At 35.3% G+C, this 23970-nt stretch overlaps 1 protein-coding gene across 2 annotated transcripts in view; it reads left to right on the top strand.

The window, feature by feature from the left end:
• Positions 1 to 3299, top strand: part of Eip75B (Ecdysone-induced protein 75B) — a 434795-nt gene extending 431496 nt beyond the window's left edge. The window contains exon 7 of one of the 2 annotated variants that reach the window (XM_075364992.1): positions 302 to 3299. In XM_075364992.1, coding sequence (XP_075221107.1) covers positions 302 to 1734 — 1433 coding nt within the window. In that variant the 3' untranslated portion in view covers positions 1735 to 3299. The remainder of the gene's footprint in view (positions 1 to 301) is intronic. The other variant, XM_075364993.1, reaches the window with a different exon arrangement.
• Positions 3300 to 23970: the final 20671 nt, after the last annotated feature.

Below are 23970 nucleotides of genomic sequence, written 5' to 3'. Positions count from 1 at the left end.
GTTTTTGTTTTATTAAAGTACATTTTTGTACTATTAAAATGTATAACATAATTTTTAAATATAATATTTCGGTTTGTAATTTCATATTCAGTTGTATTTTTGTTTCTTCTTGTGATGTCTAAATTACAAATCATGATCTTTTTCTTTCTCCTTATTAGATTAATAAGTTTTTTTTATATTTGTTCACCTTTTTTTTTGTGTTAGAATTGTGAATAACTGCAAGAGAATATTATTTTTTGTTTTGCAGGTTTTTTCTGTTGAATGAGTTTTATTTATAATTTTTTTCTTTTATGTGTTACAGATCGGCCAGGTCTTAGAAACACAGAACTGATCGAAAGAATGCAAAATAAATTGAAGACTGCACTGCAGGTTGTTGTTAGCCAAAATCATCCTGGACAACCGAACCTTTGCCATGAACTGATGAAAAAAATTCCTGATCTCCGTACGCTAAACACACTACATTCAGAAAAATTATTGGCTTTCAAAATGACAGAACAGCAACAGTTAGCTCAACAACAGCAACAACAGATGTGGGGTTCGGTCATGGTCGAAGATGAAAGTAACAGTAAAAGTCCTGGAGGGGCTTCTTCTTGGTCGTCTTCATCCGATGTTACAATGGAAGAAGTTAAGAGTCCGCTCGGATCTGTGTCTAGTACTGAATCTATGTGTTCCGGTGAAGTCGCTTCCCTTAACGACTACCATACGAGTCATCATGCCAGTAACGCACCACTCCTAGCAGCAACACTTGCTGGTGGTGTATGCCCCCATAGACATCGAGCCAATTCTGGTTCTGCATCCGGTGATGATATTAAACCACATCATCGTTCTTTCCGTAAATTGGATTCGCCTAGTGACTCCGGTATCGAGTCAGGAACCGAAAAGTTGGATAAACCGATCGGTAGTGCCCCGACATCGGTGTGTTCGAGCCCCAGATCTTCATTGGAAGATAAGGACGATCACCACCACCACCACCATCACCACCCTCACCACAATACGCAGAATCATCAACCATTGCATCATCTACAGCTTCACCCACAACCTCAACTGCAGCAGCAACAGCAGCCACCACCGCAGCAGCAACAACAACAGCCACAAAATGGTGGACACATTGTTGAAGACATGCCTGTATTGAAAAGAGTGTTGCAAGCTCCACCATTGTATGACACTAATTCATTAATGGATGAAGCTTACAAACCTCACAAAAAATTCAGAGCATTGAGAAATAAAGACTCGGCTGAGGCTGAACCTATGGTACAAAACTCTCCACAGCTACATCATCATTTGACATCATCATTATCGAGTACACATTCAACACTTGCAAAATCATTAATGGAAGGTCCTAGAATGACACCAGAGCAGTTAAAGAGGACAGAAGTTATACATGATTATATTATGAGAGGTGAAAGTGCGACATACCAATACAACATTCCCTCCCAGAGGTGGCAGCCCGGACAGTCATCGGTCACCAGCGTCATCACAACAACAAGTGCTGCACCGGCTTATGTCCTTGTTTCAACAACACCTCCACCTCCTCCTCCGCAGACGACACGTCTCTACCTCTCTCCTTCACCTTCATCTACATCTCCTAATTCGCCATCTGTGATGGAACTTCAAGTTGGTATTGCGAATTCACAGCAGCCTCTTAATTTATCAAAGAAAACCCCACCACCATCTCCTCGACCGTTATCAGCACCTTCCACAACACCTCACAAAGTAGTATCCCTCGAAGCCTGAGATCGTCCTCTTGTCATCGTTTATAGTACAAAGCCGTGCTGTGGTGAACCAATTAATAAGTGGTACAAATCAAAGACTAGGACGTCGTGCTCCTTTTGATCTCTATAAAAAGTAATGTTCAACACTGTGCGGCGCATGTGATCGGTGCGGAAATTTATCGTGATGATGTTATATACATATTAATATCATTATTATAATGATAATTTAAAAAAAAACTATCATCACTAATTTTAATAATTATAAGTCTTTCAAAGTTTCACTTATTACTGAAGACTCTTATTTTTGAAAAGCGCTTAAGTTAAGTGAAACGTTTTGAGAGATAATTCTGATGGTGCCACCTTTTAACCATATTATATAATGTAAAAAATTATTAATCGTGTTATTACTTAAAGAAACACTTTTACTGTAATAATTATTATTATATAATGATGTGTAAGTTTGTCATACATAACCTAAATATTAATTTCTCATAAAGATGATGGGTTATATTAAATAACTGTTTATGTACAATTTATGTGTTTTAGATGTGTGATTTTTAAATATAAAAATAAAAACAGATAGAAACAATATTATTATGTGTTTTGTATGAGATTTAAAAGATAAATTAAATCTACTTGTAGTAATTTTTAGTTGTGCTTGTACCATATTAAAAAATTTAATTTTGTTCAAAAAAAAGAGCATTATGGATTGTTTCTGAGCATGAAAAAATTGTTGTAAATACCTTGGACCAAATTAAAAGTAAATAATACATTAAACATTTATACATAATATCATAATTTTTTTTTTTAATTAAAAAATAGTTCTTTATATTCCCATTTTTAATCTAAAATTTGTTAATTTTTTAATTTATTTTACTTGCTCAGTAACATCCATCAAATGTGTTCTTTTAATATAAAAAGGCTGGGTAATCTGATTTACTCTTTATTTATTCATTTTGTCATTTCAGAAAAAAAAAATTGTTAAAATTACGAATTAGGCTCAAAAGTATGATTTTAGAAAAAGGTTAAAAGATTAAAAGCACCAGTCCCCAAAATATAATTATTAAGTATAAAAATAAATGTATATATATACATATATATATATATATATATATTTATTATTATTTTGAAAATAAATGTGATATAATTGTATATGTTAAATGTAGGGCTTGCATTTTTTTTGAACTATTATTATTTTGTGTGTAAAAAATTTATTATTAATTAGTATATTATTATTATTACATTGTATATCTTAAATTATATTATTATGAAAAACAGTAATAAAAAATTGAAAATTTGTTAAGATATTTACGTATAAATTATAAAAATAAAATTAAAAAAATTAATAAGTAAAAAAAAATTATATGTTTGCATTCTTAAAAAAGGTGTGCATACATATGCCCTTTTTATTTGTATATATTATATATATATATATAAAAATAAAATAATATAAGAAAAAAATATGAGACTGAAGGAAGCCATACCATCTGCCTGAAAAATATTCCGTTGTTTTTTCTTTTCTTTTTTTTAATATTTAGATTATTATTATATTTATGTGATTATATTATTTATATATATATATATATATATGTATATTTATATATATATATATATATATATATAAAATTGTAATTACATGGAGGTCGGCCAGTACCATTTTTTTTCTCATTTGTATATTTTTATTTGTTTTACAAAATAATAATAGCCCACCCTTAATCTATTATTTCTCGTAATTGTAGTTTAATTATAATATATATTTTTGTGTGATTTGCGTTGTTTAGTTTGCTTGGAAATATCTTGATCCAAAGCTCTCCACTTATTATTGTAATTATTATTATTATTGTACGTTATAATTATTATTATTAAACTAAATAGGCATATAGTATGGTGGATTTGGCTTCCTAATCTAATATTGTATTTTGTCGTCCTTTATAAATATTAATATTATTATTATATTTTATATCTAGACTTTATTCTTCTGAACATCCTCAAAAAAAAATTATTAATGAGTATGTTTTAATCGCAGTATAGTATGTAATGTGTTGATTATGATGATTGTGTAATGTATTATGTTGTATTGTATTGGTAAAAATAAAAGATGTATGTATTTTTTAATAATATTTGGTTGATTATTGTTAGAAGTAATAATTATTCGATTGTTATAAATACTATATACATATATATAGATATATATATAATATTATATTTTTTCTTTTATTTTATATAATGATCGTCTCATCGCTCAAGTCACTATATTAAATTAATTAATTAATATTTTCGCTTGGTGTGTTTTGTTTTGTAAATTTTTTCCATGAACAATTCATTCACTCCAAGCATTTCTTTTAGAATGATCTGGGCAAATATTTTTTTTGTATTTATTTCCATTATTTATAAATTTCAATTTATTTGCGAATATAATTTTTGTTAAATAAAAATTTAGAGTAATGATTCTTTTGTTTTATATAAATATTCTTTCTTTATCGTATAAATATGTACTTTTTTACGATTAAGTTTTCTAGCTCTGTTTATATAATAATTATTATAATAACGATGACATAAAATAAATATCAACGGCCCAGAATTATAATTATAATAGAGTGACTGTAATTTGTATGTTTCCCTCACAAAAAATGGTGTGTGCTTGTCTTGTGTAATTATTTTGTAAAGTTTGGGAGTTTTTTGAGGTCGTCAGAATAAAAATTGTCTGGTGAAATTTTATTGTGTTTTTTATTTTAATCTATTACATACAATTCATTATTTTTATCAGTTTTAAAAAAAACATTTGATGTAATCGTAATGTTATGTTAGGTTATGTTAATTTATTACCTAACCTAATCAAATACTTCAAAATATGAACATCGTATGTATTACTAACCTTGATTTTCACATAGTTTTTACTATTATTATTATCATTATTATTATTATTATTATTATTATTTATATAATATTTGTATAACATTTATTAATATTAATATGTTTTCATTAAATATACTTAATGTATATTTTGATATTATAATATATTCTATGTATTTTTAATGATTACACAAGTAATAAATGTAATGTACTAATACTGTACTTATAAATAATATGTCCTTACATCTCATAGTATGAATAACTTTAAACCTTTCTGCCGGTTCAAGAAAAAACTGTACATAAATTATTGCAACAAATAGGTGTAAAATACACACATCTTACTGTAGCATTCTTCATGATATTAATTTGAGACCGTATCGTGTAACGACTGAAGAGAATAGATGAACTTAATTATTGCGATTTGCTTCGATTGAACAGAAGATTGTCGATAGACATGTTGACCTAATGTAGTACTTCATGTTAGATGAGGCTTATCTGCCTGATGACATGATAACATTCCTGATAAAATTCTTAATCAAAACCCCACACTATTGATGAACTGAAGGCGAACATTTAATCGATGGCATTGACGACAATGTTTTTTGTCTGGGTTAATATGATCGCTACAGTGAGAAAGTGCAGAGTGCTCGTTTTGTGGTTTTTGTTACTGTAAATGCAGAATTTAATTTCATTCACAGTATATTTAGCAATGTTTTTTAGTCCATACTGGCTTAGTTTTAAGTCGCTTACACTGTATATTTAATATGTAATTTTTACATAACTAGCAGTTGTACACCTTATAGAAAATATATGTTCACTGATAAATTGTACATTCATGCTAAAGAATAATAAACATCTAATGTTATGCATATATAAAAAGTGAACACTGCATTTGTTTCCTGTTAACTGTGAAAAACTTCTTCACCATGTTGAAGAAGTTAGCCTCTTTCAAATACTGAGACATATTTATTAAATATCATTAATCTCAGAGAAAGCAACTTTGACTGATGTATATTTAAATGTTTATTGCTTCTCGTGTATTGTGGTCATTAAAAGACTGATAAAGTATCTAATTAATTTTAATGTTTCTGTCGTGAAAAGCAGTGTAATATATATATATATATATATATATATATATGCAAGAATAATGTATCGTACATCTGGTTTTATGTTTCCTTTAACTATAAGGTTCACTTGCAATGAGAGGAGGTGATTTGAATGCAAAATCAATTTATATATCATTCACTAATATGAATGATATTTGCGTACATAATGTGCTAAGCCTGACTACCGCTAAAAGTTATTTGGAACTTGTAAATTCATGAACAATAAATTCAAACCATTCATTCCTACTTAATTTGATTTTATTAATGTAACTAGTTATGAAAAAATATTAGTATTCCATTGTAAACAAAAGGATTACTAGAATTTACTTGAATGAATCAATCTCGCATATAATATTAAAAAAAGTTAACGCTCTAATGTTTACTGGTAGATTACTGACATGTAAAGAACAATAATTCCTATAATAAACAACCCCTTTTTATATCAGAATAAAAAAAAATGTGGATGTACTAAATTTAAAATAAAACTAACTATATTTTATTTTAATTACTTATAAATAACTCAAAACTGGTTGGTAAATAAATAAAATAGTCCATAAACAATTTACATAACTGTTCCTAAAAACGGCATTGGCTAAACTCTGCCAATATTATTAATATACATTGAAAGTCTTTACAAAAGAGATCCGTGACCTTTAAGGTCAAGATGTAATCTATATATATATATATATATACACATACACATACACACACACACACACACACATACATTTTTGTTATTGAACTGACTTCCTTGTTTTTGTACTTGCACATAATTGAATATATTTATTAGAAAAAAGAAATTCTATATAATATACTGTACATGTTTTTACATTTACGCAATAATGAGAAACCTTGGAAATACGTATATAATATTTTATCAGTGTTACATGTTTATCGTTTCAAGTACACAGAATAATAACTCTTAAATTTTATTGTTTGATAAGATATTTGAATTTAATTAGTCATTTCATGTCAATCATTCATTTTATATATATATATATATACTAGCTGCGGAGGCATGCACTCTGCAGCTAGGCTTTTTGGGCAGCATCTTGAAATGGGATTATTAGGAGTTCAAAATTGATTACCTCTTGTGTAAAAATATTCTTTTTGAATGATGAAAATTGATATAACCAAAGTTAAATTAGAAATTCAACTCTAGAAATTGATACTAACGAATCAGGATTTTCCGCTAGTGACCGGTACATTCTGGTGACTACTTTTTGATTATAGTTCATTATTTTATGAAGAAAAACAACCACATAAATAAAAAAATATATTATTAATATATATTTTGCATATGTATTGTATATAATAATATAACACGTATATACCTAACCACCACGAGACATATACTAACAAATCAGGATTTTCCAGTACTATTTCCATTCCGGTACTAAGCTGACGGGAACAGACATACAAATGCCCTTTAGTAGGATAGGATATAAAACAACAAAGATGTTGCTTATAAAATTTAGGGAGGGGGAAATTATATGTAATTTGTAATTAATGTGCAATAGTAACACATTTTATACTTAATGAAAGCTTATTTTTATTCTTGGTATTGCTGCTGATATTTACAATCTTATATAAAATACCAATTTGGCCACCATATAATATCATTATATGATTACTTGATTACATTATTTGATATATATCGTACATTATGAAATTAGTGAACCTCTGTACTTTCAATGACATTCTTGGTAAATGAGTTAGTGAACGGGCCTAGGTAGTGATTTATTTATATACATTTTTATATTGCACTATTCCAGATATGGTCAGTTTGAAAATATTCTCAAATAGATTTGTACAATTTCTGGATGCAAAACAAGTTATTTTAGCATATATAAACTAGTTAATGTGAAATTATTGATAAATAATATGCTGTTCACATCCTTGTTAAAAATACCATTCTACTGAAGAACTGAGATGAGCAATTCTTCCTTGTGGAGTGCTTAGCCTTTCCTCAGGGTAGGAAACTATGTTTTATCTGAGTAAAGATCATCCTTTAACAACACTGCATACTATTTCCTTTTAATCCTAATTCTTCTTTCTTACTTTCAGTTTGTTGAATGTAAGTGAGATGTGATAAAGATATTAGAACCTGTAGCAAAGTTTTATTCTTGGTCGGGAAGAGCTGTCTGTAGGTCGATCCACTGAATCCTGTCTAGATGATTGAACAATTAGACCAATTATTGAAGTTCCTGTAAGGAAAATAAAGCCTCTTGATTTTTTCCATACAAAATTCAATCTATGTGTTACATTGAGTGAATTTTTATTTTTCACAATATATAACGAAGATTATGGAAATCTACAAAAATTGTTTAATTTTAAAATTAATAATTTACTTATTATTTTATGAACTAGATTGTTACAGAAAATATTATTTATAATATTACAATGTGTTGTGAAAAATTAATTGACTGAGCAAAGTGAAATTCTCTTTTATCTCAATCTTTTTTGTCATCAGTATTTGTAACACAGTTACAGCAGAACACATTTTTCAGTGTTAATGTAGTATTGCTATTAAGTGTTACAACATATTTGTACCACTTATTAATTTTTAAAATGGTAGCCAATATAGATGACCGACCTCCGTGGTGCAAGTGGTACCATCTCAGCCTTTCATCCGGAGATCCTGGGTTCGAATCCCAGTCAGGCATGGCATTTTTACACGCTACAAATCATTCACCTCATCCTCTGAAGCAGTACCCAGAGGTTAAAAAAAAAGTATAGCTATGGAGTCCTTACAATTTAAATAGCTTAATGAGTAATCTATTCAAATTTTGATATATAAAGATCACTGATTGTTAGCTATCACCACTTCACTACTTGGTGGTTAACACTACTTTGAAATGTTAACTTATTTGTTATAAAATAATATTAGTTAAAAAAAGTATCAAAAATATATGCATAAAAATTGATTTAAAAAACATGGTACTGTGATCATCCTCCTTCACAGTCACTAAATAGTGATAACCAGTAACAGTCCTGAAAACGATTGCTTGTAATACATTAATAAAATAAGATTATTTTTAGCATCGGCTAAACCATCTACTTTTATGATCCAACAATTCTGTTTTGTGCTCGATATTATTAGCTTATTTCCTCAATATACTTAATTAACAAACTCATGACAAAATTAATCGTATCTACTAGTCAAAAGACTCCATATAAATATATACTATGAAAGCTATATACTATTCATATCAGATTTTTTAAAGATAAATTTTGGAAGATGAAAGTACAAGTTTATATAATGCACCAATTTGCTTAAAATAATAAAAAAATATATTTTTCAGTCATTTGATTAAAGTAAAGGTAAAATTTTTTTTTTTTATCATGGTACGTAGACGTTAAAAATCCATATATAAGAGGAAAAGATATAGGTTAAATGATAAAAGTGGTGGGATGGAAAATATTGTAAGTGGTCTGTTAACAGATTACAGTTATATTTAGTATCTATCTATAATCAGATTCAACATATGATGAAGAGAAAGTAACTTTCTGTGTGTTTTTTTTTGTTATTTATAAGCCACTACTACTACTACTACTACTACTACTACTAACTCTCAAGGTCATAACCTTTGTTGGCTTCTTAATGGCTCTCAGTTTTACTCATGTGTATATGTATACATACATATATATATAAAATGATATCTATAAGAAAATAGCTAACTTTTATTTATAGGTCATTGTTGTGGTGTTGTCCCTAATCCTATTAAATTGATTAAGTAAAGTTGAGTCAAGGTTAGACTTAAAGAAAAAAATAATAAGGTGATTATTGGCTGTTAGCCTGAATAGTATTTAATTTTTAAAATACACTGTCTCTTACCACAATATTATTAAGTTATATATTTAGATAATTAGTGTTTTCAGTCTAGGTCATTACTTCTAAGAAACAGTGCCATTAACTTAAATTCAACAACAAAAGTAAACAGCTATATTACATTCTACTTCTACAACCTTCCCTGTCGGCCACTTTAGGATCACGATCCAATTTCCTTCACTTCTTTCTTCTTTGCTGTTTTCTCTTTTTGCATTACCTCTTCATTTCACATGTTCTTATTCTTTATCTTTTTCTAACCATTTTTTTTGCACTTTCTTCCCTGATCTTTTTTCTTGGAAACGTTTTAAGATCATAAATTTTATTTTAAGTGTCCCTACTTAAATATCTTCTTCTGTTATTTTTTAAATGTTAAGTCTTTTAATTATAATTAAAGCTGTTTATTGTTATGGTATACTTATAGCATTTTCGATTAATACTTTTTATTTTTGGTATGAAACTTCAATTCATTGACATCAGATCAACAATGCTTTTTGTAATTTACTTTTCAGAAAGCAGTAATGAAGAAAAAAAGATTTCATGCATAATTTTTTTATTTTATTTGGGAAGTTCCTCTGGTGGCCCCATTTCATAATTTTTTTCATATCATATAAGTGGAATAAATATGCAATAAAAAAAATCCCTTTCGGCATGACAGAAGGTGGAGGTAGATTTCACCGATGCTAAATAAAAAAGATTTCCACTTTAAACTTAAGAAAAATTTCAAATTTACTCAGTACAACAATGGTTGCATGTGAAAAACATTTCACATGTTTAGAATACGACAAGTCCCATCTTCTTACAATTCCAGCACCATTTTTATCATTCCTTGATTTGTTGAATTGTTTCAGACAAAAGTTATAGGTAATGTTCAGAGGACTAACGACCATTTTAAACCGATTTGATACTGTGCCTATTAAGGGAAGTATGATATTTTTTTGTCTTTGAAACTCCATTTTCCACCCCCTAGATCAATTGTTGGTGATATCAGAAAACTTTACTTAGATATACGTTTTAGGTCCTTATCTAAAGAATAGTAGGAACTTTAAACGAATTCGATATTTTAATTAATAGAAAGTTATGTGATTTTTCATTTTTTCGAAAAAGCCCCCCCATTTTCACCCCCACGGTCCGATTTTTCCCATTAACGAACTTGACTGAGATTTTGAGTCATATTTTATGTATCTATTTGAAAGTGACTGGCGAAAAATTACGGCAATTATCGTGTCCACAAAAAAGTGAAATAAATGTATATATAAGTTTTTGAACTGACGGTGGTTTTGGGGTCTTGGGGGATGTGAAACGCGAAGGTATGTCGAAATTTTCCAGAACTCGAATCATGGTACTCATTACAATAAGTAGCTTTCTTATGAAATCTTCCTAAAATAAATAAACAGGTTATAATTTTTAATAAAAAAATGTTGGTACGTTTTGTTTCAGCAACAACGAATCATGTTAAATACCTTCCGCAGCATACATCTCCCTTTTCAGTACTTTTTAATTCTCTCTCTGTCCTCTTTCCTGAATTCTGTTAGTACTATTTTTTTATCTTGGAGCTTCTTCCTTTAGAAAATCCTTCTTTTCAAAATTTCTTTCAATTTTTTTCTTAATTAATTCCCTATTTTGTAAGTCTAGAATTTCTATTCCTGCTCTGTTTAAATTTTTCTTAACTTTCCCACAATATACTCTTTAAATCTTTCCTTCTAGATAAAAGAGGAGGATCTTTCTTGGGAATTATTTTTCTGTTAACTTAAAGAATTTCATTTTATTATTGAAATTTTTCTTAAAAATAATGAAGAAAAACTAATGAAAAGTACCCATTTCTGCTCATTTTTAAACTTCTTTTTTTGATTTTAAGTTGTTATGTAACACTAAATAATTCTAAAAATATGTTCTGTAAAAAATCCATCTGCCAAATAATTAATGTTTTCTCACTGTACTAGTACAGTTTCAGCATTTTTAACCGACAGTTATCCTACATCCTTAAAATGTGGGTTATGAAACCCAATCTTCTTTCATGCATTGTTTCTTTAAATTTGTAGTACAGTATTTTGTTTATACATTTATATATATTGTATGAAATATGTCGTCCTTTATAAGTCCAGATATTTTCCTTAAAAATGCATTTTCTTTACTGTGAATTCATGTTATATCACTTCAGTATTATATTTATACTTGAATCTGAAATGCAAAAACTATTTTAGCGAGTGAAATGAAGATGTTAACATAATATTCACAAAATAATTCGACAGATTATATATCATACGAACACACAGTAATGGTGTTTATTATTATAATTGTTATTATTATTGTAATTTTTTATTATTTTTATTGTAATTTTATTATTGTTAATTATGAAGTTAGCTTAGGTCCAGCTCGTTTCCGTCAATAATAGCTAGTCTTACGTATTTGCAAAATAATACAAATAATAAAAATTTTAAAAAACGTGTACGAAACAGTATTTACGTAATGTAAAGCATCTGATATGCAAGATGTGCAAATCATCATTAATTCTCTTTCCCTGTGACAACCCTATTTTTATTTTCGTCAGTTAATCGTTTTGATTGATATATTCAGACTGAATTAACCTATTTTATCAAACATTGTATGATGACTTCTGAATACAAATCGTTGATGACGTTTAATTTTGGTTACAGTCGGTCAAGAGAGTGGAAAGATTCATTCACCGTTGGTATCTTATCTAAAATTCTATTTTGATTAGAAAATGTTTTTTAATAATTCTATCATGCATATTTTAATGTTTCATTTTTTTTCCTACTAAGAGTAATGTGCCTAAAGCAAAGCCGTTAATGGCCAAAATTGCTGGTTTTTTATAATTATATATCGTGTTAAGTAAAAATGTTTTGTGGCACTGTGGTTGACGTTTTTTTATCTTTCATAATATGTCCCCCCATCAAAAAAATTAAGCTCGGCGTTAGATGATTTTGTCAGTTCTATTGTCTACACTCCTGGTGTCTTATTGCAGACCGATTATTGCTATGTAATGTATTAAAATTAGGATCATTTTTGAAAATTAAATATGGGTGACAAAAAAATGAATCCTAAAAATGTCATCAAACCTGCCCGTTTTACAAAAAGTATTTTTTATAACATACGGTTGATTTCTCATAAGTATTCTATATTTTTTAAACTTAAAATTAACTGTTGTAAAAAATGTTAGATTTTGTAAATTTAAAATAAATTTACAAAAAATTTCGAATTTTCACTTGTAGCTTTTTTTTTATTTTTCCTGTTTACCCTCCGGGAATTACCGTTCAGGTATTAGTTCAGAAGATGGATGAGGATGATATGTATGAGTGTAAATGAAGTGTAGTCTTGTACAGTTTCAGTTCGACCTTTCTTGAGCTGAATGGTTAATTGAAACCCAACCATCAAAGAACACCGGAATCCACGATCTGGTATTCAAATACGTATAAAAGCAACTGCCTTTACTAGGACTTGAACGTTGGAACTCTCGACTTCCAAATCAGCTGATTTGAGAAAACGCGTTCACCGCTAGACCTACCGGTGGGTTTTCATTTGTAGCTTAAACTGAGTTAAATAGCTCCTGTTAACAAATTAAAAATTCGAATATTATCTGTAAAAAACTTTTTTTTTGGATTACTTTCTCTAAAACTTTTTGTTTTAGTTAATAAATAAAGATATTAAATTTTACTTACTACAAAAGAAAACGGAAATTTTATTTAATACAATTTATTTGATTTGGTTTACGGAAATTTTATTTAGTTTTACGTTTTCAATATTATTTTTTAGCTAAATTGTTATTTGTTTAGGTAGACTATTTTCCTGTTAGGCCCGTTCAACATTTAATAAAATGAAAACAGATCTTAGGTTAAAATTCTAAAACCTTTCTGACCGGGACATGGTTTTAAAGAAATTTTGTTGCATAGGCTTTTTGTTGATGTTCAACCATTTATGTTAGTTTTCATATTCGATGAGTGTACCATTTTTTGTGTAATAGATCTTGGAATGTCTATTTTTGGGGTAAAGAAACTGTCCATTTTTATAAGGAAACACAGACCATTCATCACGTTTAATGGTATGAGCAGCGACATTCAAAATGCAACTGATAGGACCGTACTTTTTTGAAGAAAGTATTTTACACTGCATTTTATACCTTAACTTGTTTTGAAAATTATTTTATTCCTCTTCTTCCTTCGATTGGTTGGTGTGGAATTAATGCCATTTTAAATCATGTTGGAGCTCCATTTCATTATGCTCAGTCGGTAAGGGATTTTTAAATGAAAATTTTGAAGAGTGGTGGATCGGTAGAATCTCCAAAATTCAGTGCCCGCTTAGAAATCTAGACTTAACAACCTGTATGATTCTATTTGGGACATAACTAAAGAAAAAATTTCCTTTTGTGACTAAAGAATATTAATGAGCTGTATCATTGAGTCTGTTTTATGACTTCGATCCTTCACATGGAAGAAAGTATCTAAACGTTTGATAGAACTGTGTATGGATAATGGAGACGCACTTTCTAATTTAAAGTAAGTTTTACATGGAAAAATGTGAATGACAAACCATTCATATTCATTTCTTCATACAGGAAAGACTTAGTGGCAGATCTATAAAATCATCTAAGCTTGATTACTTTTTTAATGGAATGGTGCTTGTTCTTTTTTAACTTTATCTCCTAAACATTTTACGGCAACACAGATAAATAAACTCTTGAATTATAAATACTATTACTCCAAGTCGCTTTCTATGACGTCAGTGATGTTTACTATACAGCCAGTCTCTATAGTGGACGGAGGGATGGTGTCAGCTGTAAGGCAGAATAACATCTCCATTTCGATCGATTTATGCAGATTTGAATTTAACAAAAAGTGCATTTGGCATGATGAAGAAGTCATCGGTAAACTACTACACTTCTCAATTTTCTTAGCAAACTTTCCATCAGATGTTAATTATTTTTCTAGAGAATAACAGTTTTGGAAGCGATTTGTAATTCATATCAACTCATATACAAGTTGTTTGTTTATGACATTTAAAATATGCATGCACATCTAATTCCTGTGGTTATAATAGTTTACGATTTCATTATAATGAGCTAACACTAAACATTTTAGAGGAAACCAAAAAAAAATCACAAAAATTATTGTAATGATAAATTTAAATTTTAATTTGTGAACTAGGCTATTTAACTTGGTTTATGCAAGTATGAAAATTTCGAAATTTTTATTCTAAATTACTGTTTTAAAAATAACCTCTCGGTCTTTTGTTTTAATTAATTTATATTTATATATTTTTCTTATTATTTTTTTTTTAGAAATTTATTTGTTTTATAACAAAGAATAAATTTTTTTTTAATATTCAAATACAAGAAAATCCGTTTATACAGGGTTTTACCGTATAACCTTTGATGAATTTCCAATATTTTATTTTTAATAACTTATACAGTTTGTAGAAAAAAAAAATTATTAGTAAGATTCTTCGTATTTTCCTCTCAAGGTTAAATTGATCAGCCTTGAATTATTAAAAGAAAGAATAATTATAATACTTTACCGTAATACGTATATCTCCAGACTGTAGTAAATAATCTACTTTCCGTGACATAAACAGTTTCTTTCTTTATTTATTAACATGAGTAGCCTACTGTATTTCAGACAATGCGTCATCAGATTACTTGATATTTCTACGCTTTGTTAAAATGTTATATTGCCTTTTTTATTACACATATTGTGCAAGGAGTATTAATTCGATTACTGATAAATTATTTTATTATACGTTAAGCTCCCTTTTGGTGGCATTCAGTTACTGGACTGGTTTATTGCTGTTCTCCAATCCCTTCTTCTTTAGTTATTGTCCCTGCTCTAGGATAACCTGGGTCGGGATAATTACTTAAACACTATCTGAAGGTTTTATGTTCTTCTGTGATGTGATTGCTGTTTTAGTGTAAACTCTGTTTTAGTTTTCTTCTATTCCTAGACTTCTGCAGTGTTTGTTTCTTCCTCTTTTCGATTTATTTTTTACACAAATAAACAGACCTAAGGTATCATTTTTTATATTTTATACCTTCTGATTGAACCTTATAATAGTTTCATCGCTTCTTCTTTATAACATATTTCAGTCTCTACTATTAAGATTCAACGTCCTCAACTCGTATATTAAGGTGCGTAGATATTATATATCATATACAAGAGCTGCTTGCTATATTTTAAAGGTGCATATTTACTTTCCCGGTTACAGACCTATTGCTTCTATCCACCAGTTATAAAGGGAAAGTACTTTAATCGGGCAAAAATTTGATGTCGGGGTTTTTGGAAATCTATACGTTTCAGAACTCCCTGAGTCCAAGAAACGTATAAAAGAAACATAAAAGTGGTTATACGGAAGATGTATCTACGTATGTTGGCCTCTGTATTTGATTAATATCTTTGGATTGACTAACCATAAATTCTTCGAAAATTACTCAAAAAAAAAATCCAATGTTTGGGGCATTGATAGCACTAAATTTTGGAAAAAAATTAAAAAAGGAAAACGAGTAGTTATCGCCAATTAAATCTTTTTATAGATTGGTCGTAGAAAATTGGAAAATTGAGCTTTAATATAATAAAAGTATTTTATTAAGTTATTTAAAATTCCAATACTTTAAGTCAATCGGAATTTCGGGTGGGAGGATATTCAAATTACTTCTAAACAATTTTTCCCCTCATATCTAAACCCATTGACCAAAAAATTTGAAATTTGGCATAAATATTTGACTATATATATTAGGTTGTCTAAAAGTTATTCAGCATTTGGAGAGAAAAATTGAGAATGCATTCATTGTTATTGGAAAATATCATTCGGAAAACACATATGCACCATTTTTTCGATGACCTGCCAATTTTCTGGCAACACCATAATCCCGACGCTATAGAACTTCTGTGCTTTCTGGTGAAATAATTGCGACGTTGGTTTTCACAGGCTTCGTTTGAACTAAGTTAAAACCAATCAGAGAGTTCGGTAGAGACCGAAACAAATGATAGTCTGTAGGTGCCAGGTCCGCACTGAGAATCCAGATCTCGACTGCGATATTCTGACAGAAGTAAAGACCAGAGAACTCCGGGAGGTCGCTGGACCGGAACTCCCCAGAGATTTACGCTACAACATCAGGACGGGGTATGGTGACACCAAGGTTGTAATATGCAGGCTGCCGGTGGCACTAGCGGCGACGATTGCACAGAAGGGCCGAGTCAGGATAGGACTAATTTCGTGTTGTGTCGACATTACAGAGCAACCTATGAAATGCTATAGGTGTTTCGAGATCGGCCACACGGCTAGAGGATGTTGTGGAAAAGATAGGTTGGGAACATGCTTCAACTGTGGAGGCGAAGGCCACAGGGCCTCAGACTGTAAGGAGGCATCCAGGTGCTTGTCTTACGGCATCGAGGGGCACCGGACGGACTCCAGTGAGTGCTCTAGAGGAGCCAGAAAGGGTGTTGAGAATGAGAGCCGGGAGAGGACTGGTCCGAGAACAGCACGGAAATTAAGATTGTGCAAATAAATTTAAACCTTGCTGCACTGGCCCACGATCTATTGACCATGTATGCATCGTAGATGGGCGCGGACCTCGTGCTCATTTCCGAGCCGTACATTACTGGCCCCCGATTAGGGTGGCATTTGTCGGGGGACGAGTGCGCCGCCATATGGACATGTGGTACTACGCCTATCCTGGATGTATACCAGAGGGAGAGTTTCGTCAGGGTGAGGTCCGGGGGGGATCTACTTCTATTCCTGCTACATGTTACCCGACATCACGACAGAGAGATTTGAAGAAAACTGAACTCTACTGCAAGGGATCTTCCCACACACCTTCCCGTTCATCTTGCGGGGAACTTCAGTGCGTGGTCCGTAGAACTGGGGCTCCGCAAGGACCGACTTCCGCGGGAGACTACTATCGGAGACAGCTGCGGTACTTGACCTTGTTTACCTGAACGATGGAGTCGTCGTCACGTTTAGGAGGGTTGAATCGGGATCCTTTGTGGATATAACGTTCGTGACCTCGGATTTGGCTACGAGCATTGCCGGCTGGCAGGTGTGGGAGGTCTCTCCGGAAGCGACCACCAGCCGGTGATCACAATAATCACTGACGAAGGATACGGTGGAGACCCACGTTTACGGGCTGGAGCACAGCCCGTAAGAAGAGCAGAAGAGTAGAAAGAGCTTGACTTCAGTGGAATATGGGAAATATATATAGCAGAAGAGAAAGTATGTCGACTTGTAAGCTCACTCGAGGCGAGGTGCTCTGTATTATTGCGGAGATATTCCAGGAAGGGTCATCCGCCGGTTTATTGGTGGACTGCCGAGATATCAGGGGTATGACGAGGGACCAATGACTGATGACGGGGGCGACGAGGGCAACCCGCCTATCTTCACTCAAGATGAACTTCTGGAGGCAACATCACATACACCTCCGCCTAAAGCGCCAGGCCCGAACTGGTAGCCAAATTTGGTTGTCAAGGTGGCGGTTCGAGCAGAGCCGGAGGCCTTCCTGGAGCCGCGTGCCTTTCAGAGTGCATCTTTCCCGAGAAATGGAAGCTCTAGCGGCTGGTACTTGTGCCAAAATCGGAAAGGGATCCGGCACTCCTTTCCTCTTACCGGATGCTGACTGTGATAGATGGAATGATGAAGTTGCTGGAGCTCAGCATAGATATCCACGGTAGTTGTGGAGGGGGTTGGGCTCTCTGCGAGTCAGTACGGCTTTTGCATCGACGCCGTGGCCGCTGTGCGCAAGGTGACCGGGAGTATCATGAGAGGCAGTCGGCGGAGTATTTGCGCTCTCGTTACTGAAGACGTGAAAAATCCATTTAACTGCATTTCTACCAAACACTGGAGGACCGACTCAGTATTGCAGGCGACGTATCTCACGTCGCCAAAATGCAGACACTGGAAAATCACAGGGTACTCACATACGTACGGCGCATCATCCGATCTTAGCTTACGGCACGCAGGATTGAGTTCAGGGTGTAGGGGGGATTGGTTGAACAGAGCATGCACGTGGATGTGCCGCCAGGGTAGGTCCTTGTGTAAACATTTTGGAACCTGCCGTATGATGGGATACTGCGGGTCCCCCTTCCGCAGGCAGTGGCCATGGAAAGATATGCGGACGACCTCGCCCTGGTGGTAGAGGCTACCACTCCGGAATTTATGGCTGAGCAATTCCCCGGTTGTGGAACCTGGTATTCGACGGATTTCTGGAATTGACATTTCCAGAAAAGGTCACGGCCCAGGCTTTCGTCGATGGCTGTCTTGTTTTAGTTCGTGGTAATTTACAACCACAACTGGAAGACCGGCCGCATGCGGCCTTATCAGTCGCAAAGGACTGGATGGACATTCAAAATTTAAAGATTTATGTGTCCATCCCAACCCCGTAGGGGAAGATACCGGTCGCCATATTACCCCCTCGGGTTCCAAACCCTCAGAGGCTTTACCAGAGGTCGTCTTTAGACTCTCTAACTGATTAGATCTCAGTCATCAGCTAGGCCTCGGTCAGGCTGCCACCGATGTTAATTCCACGGCAGACATTTGCATACGTAAATACATATAAAATTTCAAATATTAATATAAACATAAATAAAATATTAATATTAATATAAATGTATTTTAAATATTAAAATTATTATATTATCAAATTTTTTTTTACATGTTAAATTAGTGCTACACTCATACCAATCAAAATTGTGTTTTACGTAACAAAGAAATTCAGACCTATACCCAAAGAAGTCGACCAGTTTAGGTCACCTAACAATGAGAACGCAACCACATTCCGGTCCACGCCGAAACCGGGGACAAACCTCGCACTCTCTCCCGGTCCGATCATGGAGTCTCGCGTGGCATTATGAAGTCTCAATCAGATACCGCCACCGGCGGAGGAAAGCCACGCCTCCGGTCGCACGGGCTACCATACCCCGGCAGCGCAGCTACCGTGGCTCGATGCCAATGCGCCTACCTCCAACCACCAATGCCTCAGCCCGAGCTGACATCTAGAGCCGAGCCCTAGCCACCCGGGATCCTACCACAATCGAGAACTTCGATCAAACTCCCTCTGCAGAGCTACACATCGCAAGGGCGAGAAGAAAACCACTGTAGGCCATTCCTCGCGGATCAATCAGTTGGTACGGAGATCCAGAAAGGAATGTCTTCTCTCAAGTTCGCTAACAGCTCGTGAACGTTCGACCTCGTATCGGGGACAGACGTAGAGGACATGGTCCACAGATTCATCAATCCGCAATCCAAACATTGACTTGAATCCATTAAACGATACCTAGCCGATCGTGACAAACCGTCACCTTGAAGTATTTTTGAACCAGCTCGTATTATCTACTATCCCTCCCTCTTTCTCTCTTTTTCCTGTTTAGCCTCCAGTAACTACCGGTTAGATAATTCTTCAGAGGATGAATGAGGATGATATGTATGAGTGTAAATGAAGTGTAGTCATGTACATTCTCAGTTCGACCATTCCTGAGATGTGTGGTTAATTGAAACCCAACCACCAAAGGAACACCGGTATCCACGATCTAGTATTCAAATCCGTGTAAAAATAACGTTCCACCTGACCTGCCAAGACCAAGGCCCCGGACTTCAATTTCCTGCTTTCGTTCTGACTTCAACAGGTTATTTACCTTGGAAATACAGCGTTTGTTATGCTCATTTGCCAAGATATTGGTTTCTCTCCGGCTATAACACAGACTCCCTCCCGCGAGACTGTTCTGTAACCGCCTACAACAGCCAGCAAGAAGATTCGCTGGGCCCATAGGAAAATGCCCGCGCAATACCTAAAAGCCATGTGGTGAGCCCAGACAGGCGTAGCATGCAGCAAAATAGCTTCGCTGACACCTTTTGTAAAGGATACGCATGGTACGGTAATTCAACCCCATATCGGGATGAATGACTCTACGGATTCCATAAAATGCATCAGCGGCCTTTTTTTGCTAGATACTATAGATGTTCCTTGAACCGAAAATTCTCATCTAGGATAACACCCAGGTATTTCTGAGTCGTAACGTACCGAATGGGGAGACCAGCCATCCGAACACGGATTCGTCGGGAAGCAGTCAATCGGCCCTTAAGCAATATCACTGTGGTTTTCTCTGGGCTGAAAATCATCTTATGTTGGAGACTCCACAGTCGGAGTGTCTCACAAGCACGAGTAGCTCGGAATACTACCTCGTTACGCGAATCCCCTTCAATCAGTAGCAGCGCGTGCACAATGTCGTCAGCTAAACGACGACACAACAACCACATGGCAACCCTAAACAAAACATCGAATCGAATTCTATGATCCAGAGAAGGGGACACAGAACACTGCTCTGAGGGCATCCTTTAGTGAACCTCTTAAGAATCTCCGAGCCGCCGTTACGCAGGGAAACGGTCCGATGACTGAAATAACTTGAGAGCACTTCTAGTTCATTTCCTGTACATTTGCGGTTCTGTATCTGAAACAGGGCAGAGAATCACCATAAGTTGTTAAATGCCCCGAATATGTTCAGAAAAATCCCTAATACTTATTTACATGGACTGGAGGAAGCTATATCCATACCTTTAGTATTGCATCCTCAATGCTCTTGCCCGGTCGGAAACTATACTGGTTGTCCATTAGCAAATGATCAGTGGCTAATTTTATATTAATACGCAAATATAGGACCTTCTAAAAATCTTACAAATCACGGGCAAGAGCGTTAGTGGACGGTAAGAAGAACTAAGAGTAGGATCTTTGTCGCCACATTTGAACAACACCAAGTCTCCACGCTTCCAACACGCCGGAAAGTGGCCGGCGAAGAGCAACCTATTATATATTCTAGTTAGAGGACTAAAGACCACTAGAAGCGTTCGAACGAGCAGCTCCACTCTAATACAATCATATCCGGGGTCATTCTTGTGCCATGCCATGCTACAGATCACCTGGCGCACTTCCGCCTCAGTGATCTCAGATGATTGTAAGTCGGTCTCGAAATTCACAACCTCCCGCCTGATACACCGGTAGTATGAACCCTCACCCACCACAAAATTTGCTCCGGGAGCAAATCATTCAGCAAAATATTAAGGACACGGTCCTTAACAATTACCACACCATCACGGGTTGTCATAGCTGACAAGAGGACATCTATCCTGCGCTTATGTGACACACACCGCCCAAAGGGTCACTATTACCTTGCTTCTGAACGAAGGAGCGCCAGGAATTACGCTTGGAGGATCTAATACTATGAAGGTAGCTAGCCCTACTTCGGCGGTAACCCGTAGTTAGAGCCGCACGCAGATCGGGATCACCTTCTCGTTCCGCAACCCTTCTGAGCCGAATCACAGACTGCTTCACAGCAGTGAAGCAGTCTATCGCACCGTGTCCAGTGACGCTTTAAATGTTATAGCTGGTGTGAAACCGCTCGATATTGTTGCTGTGGAAAGGGCTAAGATCAGTGCTCTGCGGCGGTCAGGTGGGTACAATAAGGAGAGTGTTGCAGTAGTCGTGGAAGAAGGCTTTACAGAATGGCAGCGTCGGTGGGACGCATCTACCACTGGCCGCCGTACATACGAGTTGTTTCCGGATGTAAGGCGACGTTGTCGCAGTTGTCAAGTACGTACTGATTATGCAATAACGCAAGTGCTCTCTGGGCAAGGTGATTTCCGTGCGAAATTGTTTACCTTCCGGCTAGTAGCGGATGCAAACTGTGAGAGTTGTAATACGCTGGAAACTGCGAATCAGGTTGTTTACGATTGTGTACGGTATGAGGTAGCACGGGCCCGTTTGCGGTGTGACATTGGACGGCTCGGGCTGGTATTGGATCTGAGAACGCTGTTATTTGACAAAGCTGGTTCTGTGTTGTTGACGGATTTTATCAAGTACATCTTTTCGCATAGGTAGTTACAGGCAGCCCGGCTGGTTAGGGTTGCATGGCCCCCTCGGGTCATGTCTCCTGTTTGAGCCAGTCGGGACCCTGTAGGGTAGGGCGGCCCATGATTGAAGATCTTCGACAAACAGATTGTGAGCGGAGCATGCAGGGGTTCGCGGCGTTCGTGTTTTAGTGTTGTAGGGCGCTTACAGCCACTAGGATGGAGTGAAAGTTGAAATACAGCGACCGGGTCGGCATTTTTGTGGCGGCCCGAGGATTCCCCCCGATGAGGCCGGAGGGAAACTGAGGATGGCTGAGAGGGAGGACATCTTTGCCCGGCGAATGCCTATGGCAAAACAGTTCCAAGGGCTTTTGAGGACTGCAGGTGAAGGCTTCAGCCAGTAGGAACTGCAGGGGTGGTGGAATACCGGAATAGTCAAAGGTGGGTGCCTCTTTAACAAAAAAATAAAAATGCTGTCAAATTCCAGATACTCTGGTCTCCTGAAGTGCGTCCAGAGTACTGTGATTAGATGCTATTTGATGTTTTTGGCTGCTGGTCGAGTGTGGACCTTCCAGTGGTTCAGGCTTACTGATTAGAGTTATTGCGATCACAGTTAGTGCTTTCCTGATTAGACTCATTATTTCACTTTCTTCGGGAAGTGATTGGAATAGCTTTGTACGACGCATACCTGCCTCATGGGGGCTGAAAGGTGGCAACGACTTCTGGTTGTAAGTCCCCGTAACAAGCAAGGGAATATTTTTGGCTTTCCCTAGTCCTGCTTGCGCTCTTTTTAGAGCGAGGGCCGTTATCCGTGGTTTTGTGCCGTACGTGTTCCGTATTGCACTCAATCGATCCAGAAGCGGCTAAGAGGTACAAAGAGTGACAGGGGAATAAAGAAGGTCCCCAGCTGTTCGTGGCTCGCTGCGGGCAGTCGTCACATTCGTGGGTTCGCCCAGAGTTTTTAGTAGAAGGAATACAGCGAGTATGTCTCGTCCCGATAGTAGGCACGTTAGGATATCTCTGGCCAGTTTACATGACCAGCTGGTGGTTCGACCTGGGCGCAAGAGGAGAGCGGAGGTTTCACCGTTCCCCTCTTGCTCGGAGAGTGAGCTGTCTGAGGTAGAGATGGTAAGGGCTCCCACCCGGGAGTGTATTAATGATTCTTTGGTGGAGGATTTCGTGGCTGCCCAGGGTAAACCTGGCAACTCCGAGGCTATGCTGGCGGCTGCTCGACAGAGCTTACACTATCTCTTCGATTTTATCGAAGGTCCCAAGAGCGTCAGCGCTAGTGCGAGAGCAGAATGTTGCCGCGATTGCGGCATGTTAAGGGTGTGCTGTCTGCCTTGGCAGATGGTTACGAGAAGTTGGCCTCAAAGCCCGCTGAGGTCAAAGTAGTTACTGTCCCGACGCCTGCCCCGAGGCAGCAAAGGCGTTTCGCCGATGTTGTTAAAGGGAAGCGTGAGGCTAGTCAGGCTTCCAAGCAGCACGAGGTTCTATTTGTAAATCAGCCTGAGGGGTCTACTAAAACTAGTAGACAACTCAAGGAGGACTTTCAGGTCGCTCTTCGTAGGGACCGAAAGTGCCTCAAGATTACGGAAATTAAAGAGACCAGGAAGGGTCTGGTTGTGGT

Source organism: Lycorma delicatula, chromosome 4, assembly GCF_047948215.1.
Source record: "Lycorma delicatula isolate Av1 chromosome 4, ASM4794821v1, whole genome shotgun sequence".
In the NCBI taxonomy this organism is placed as follows: Eukaryota; Metazoa; Arthropoda; class Insecta; order Hemiptera; family Fulgoridae; genus Lycorma; species Lycorma delicatula.
Note: the sequence above shows the minus strand (reverse complement) of the source record. Positions and strands in the feature narration are given on the sequence as shown.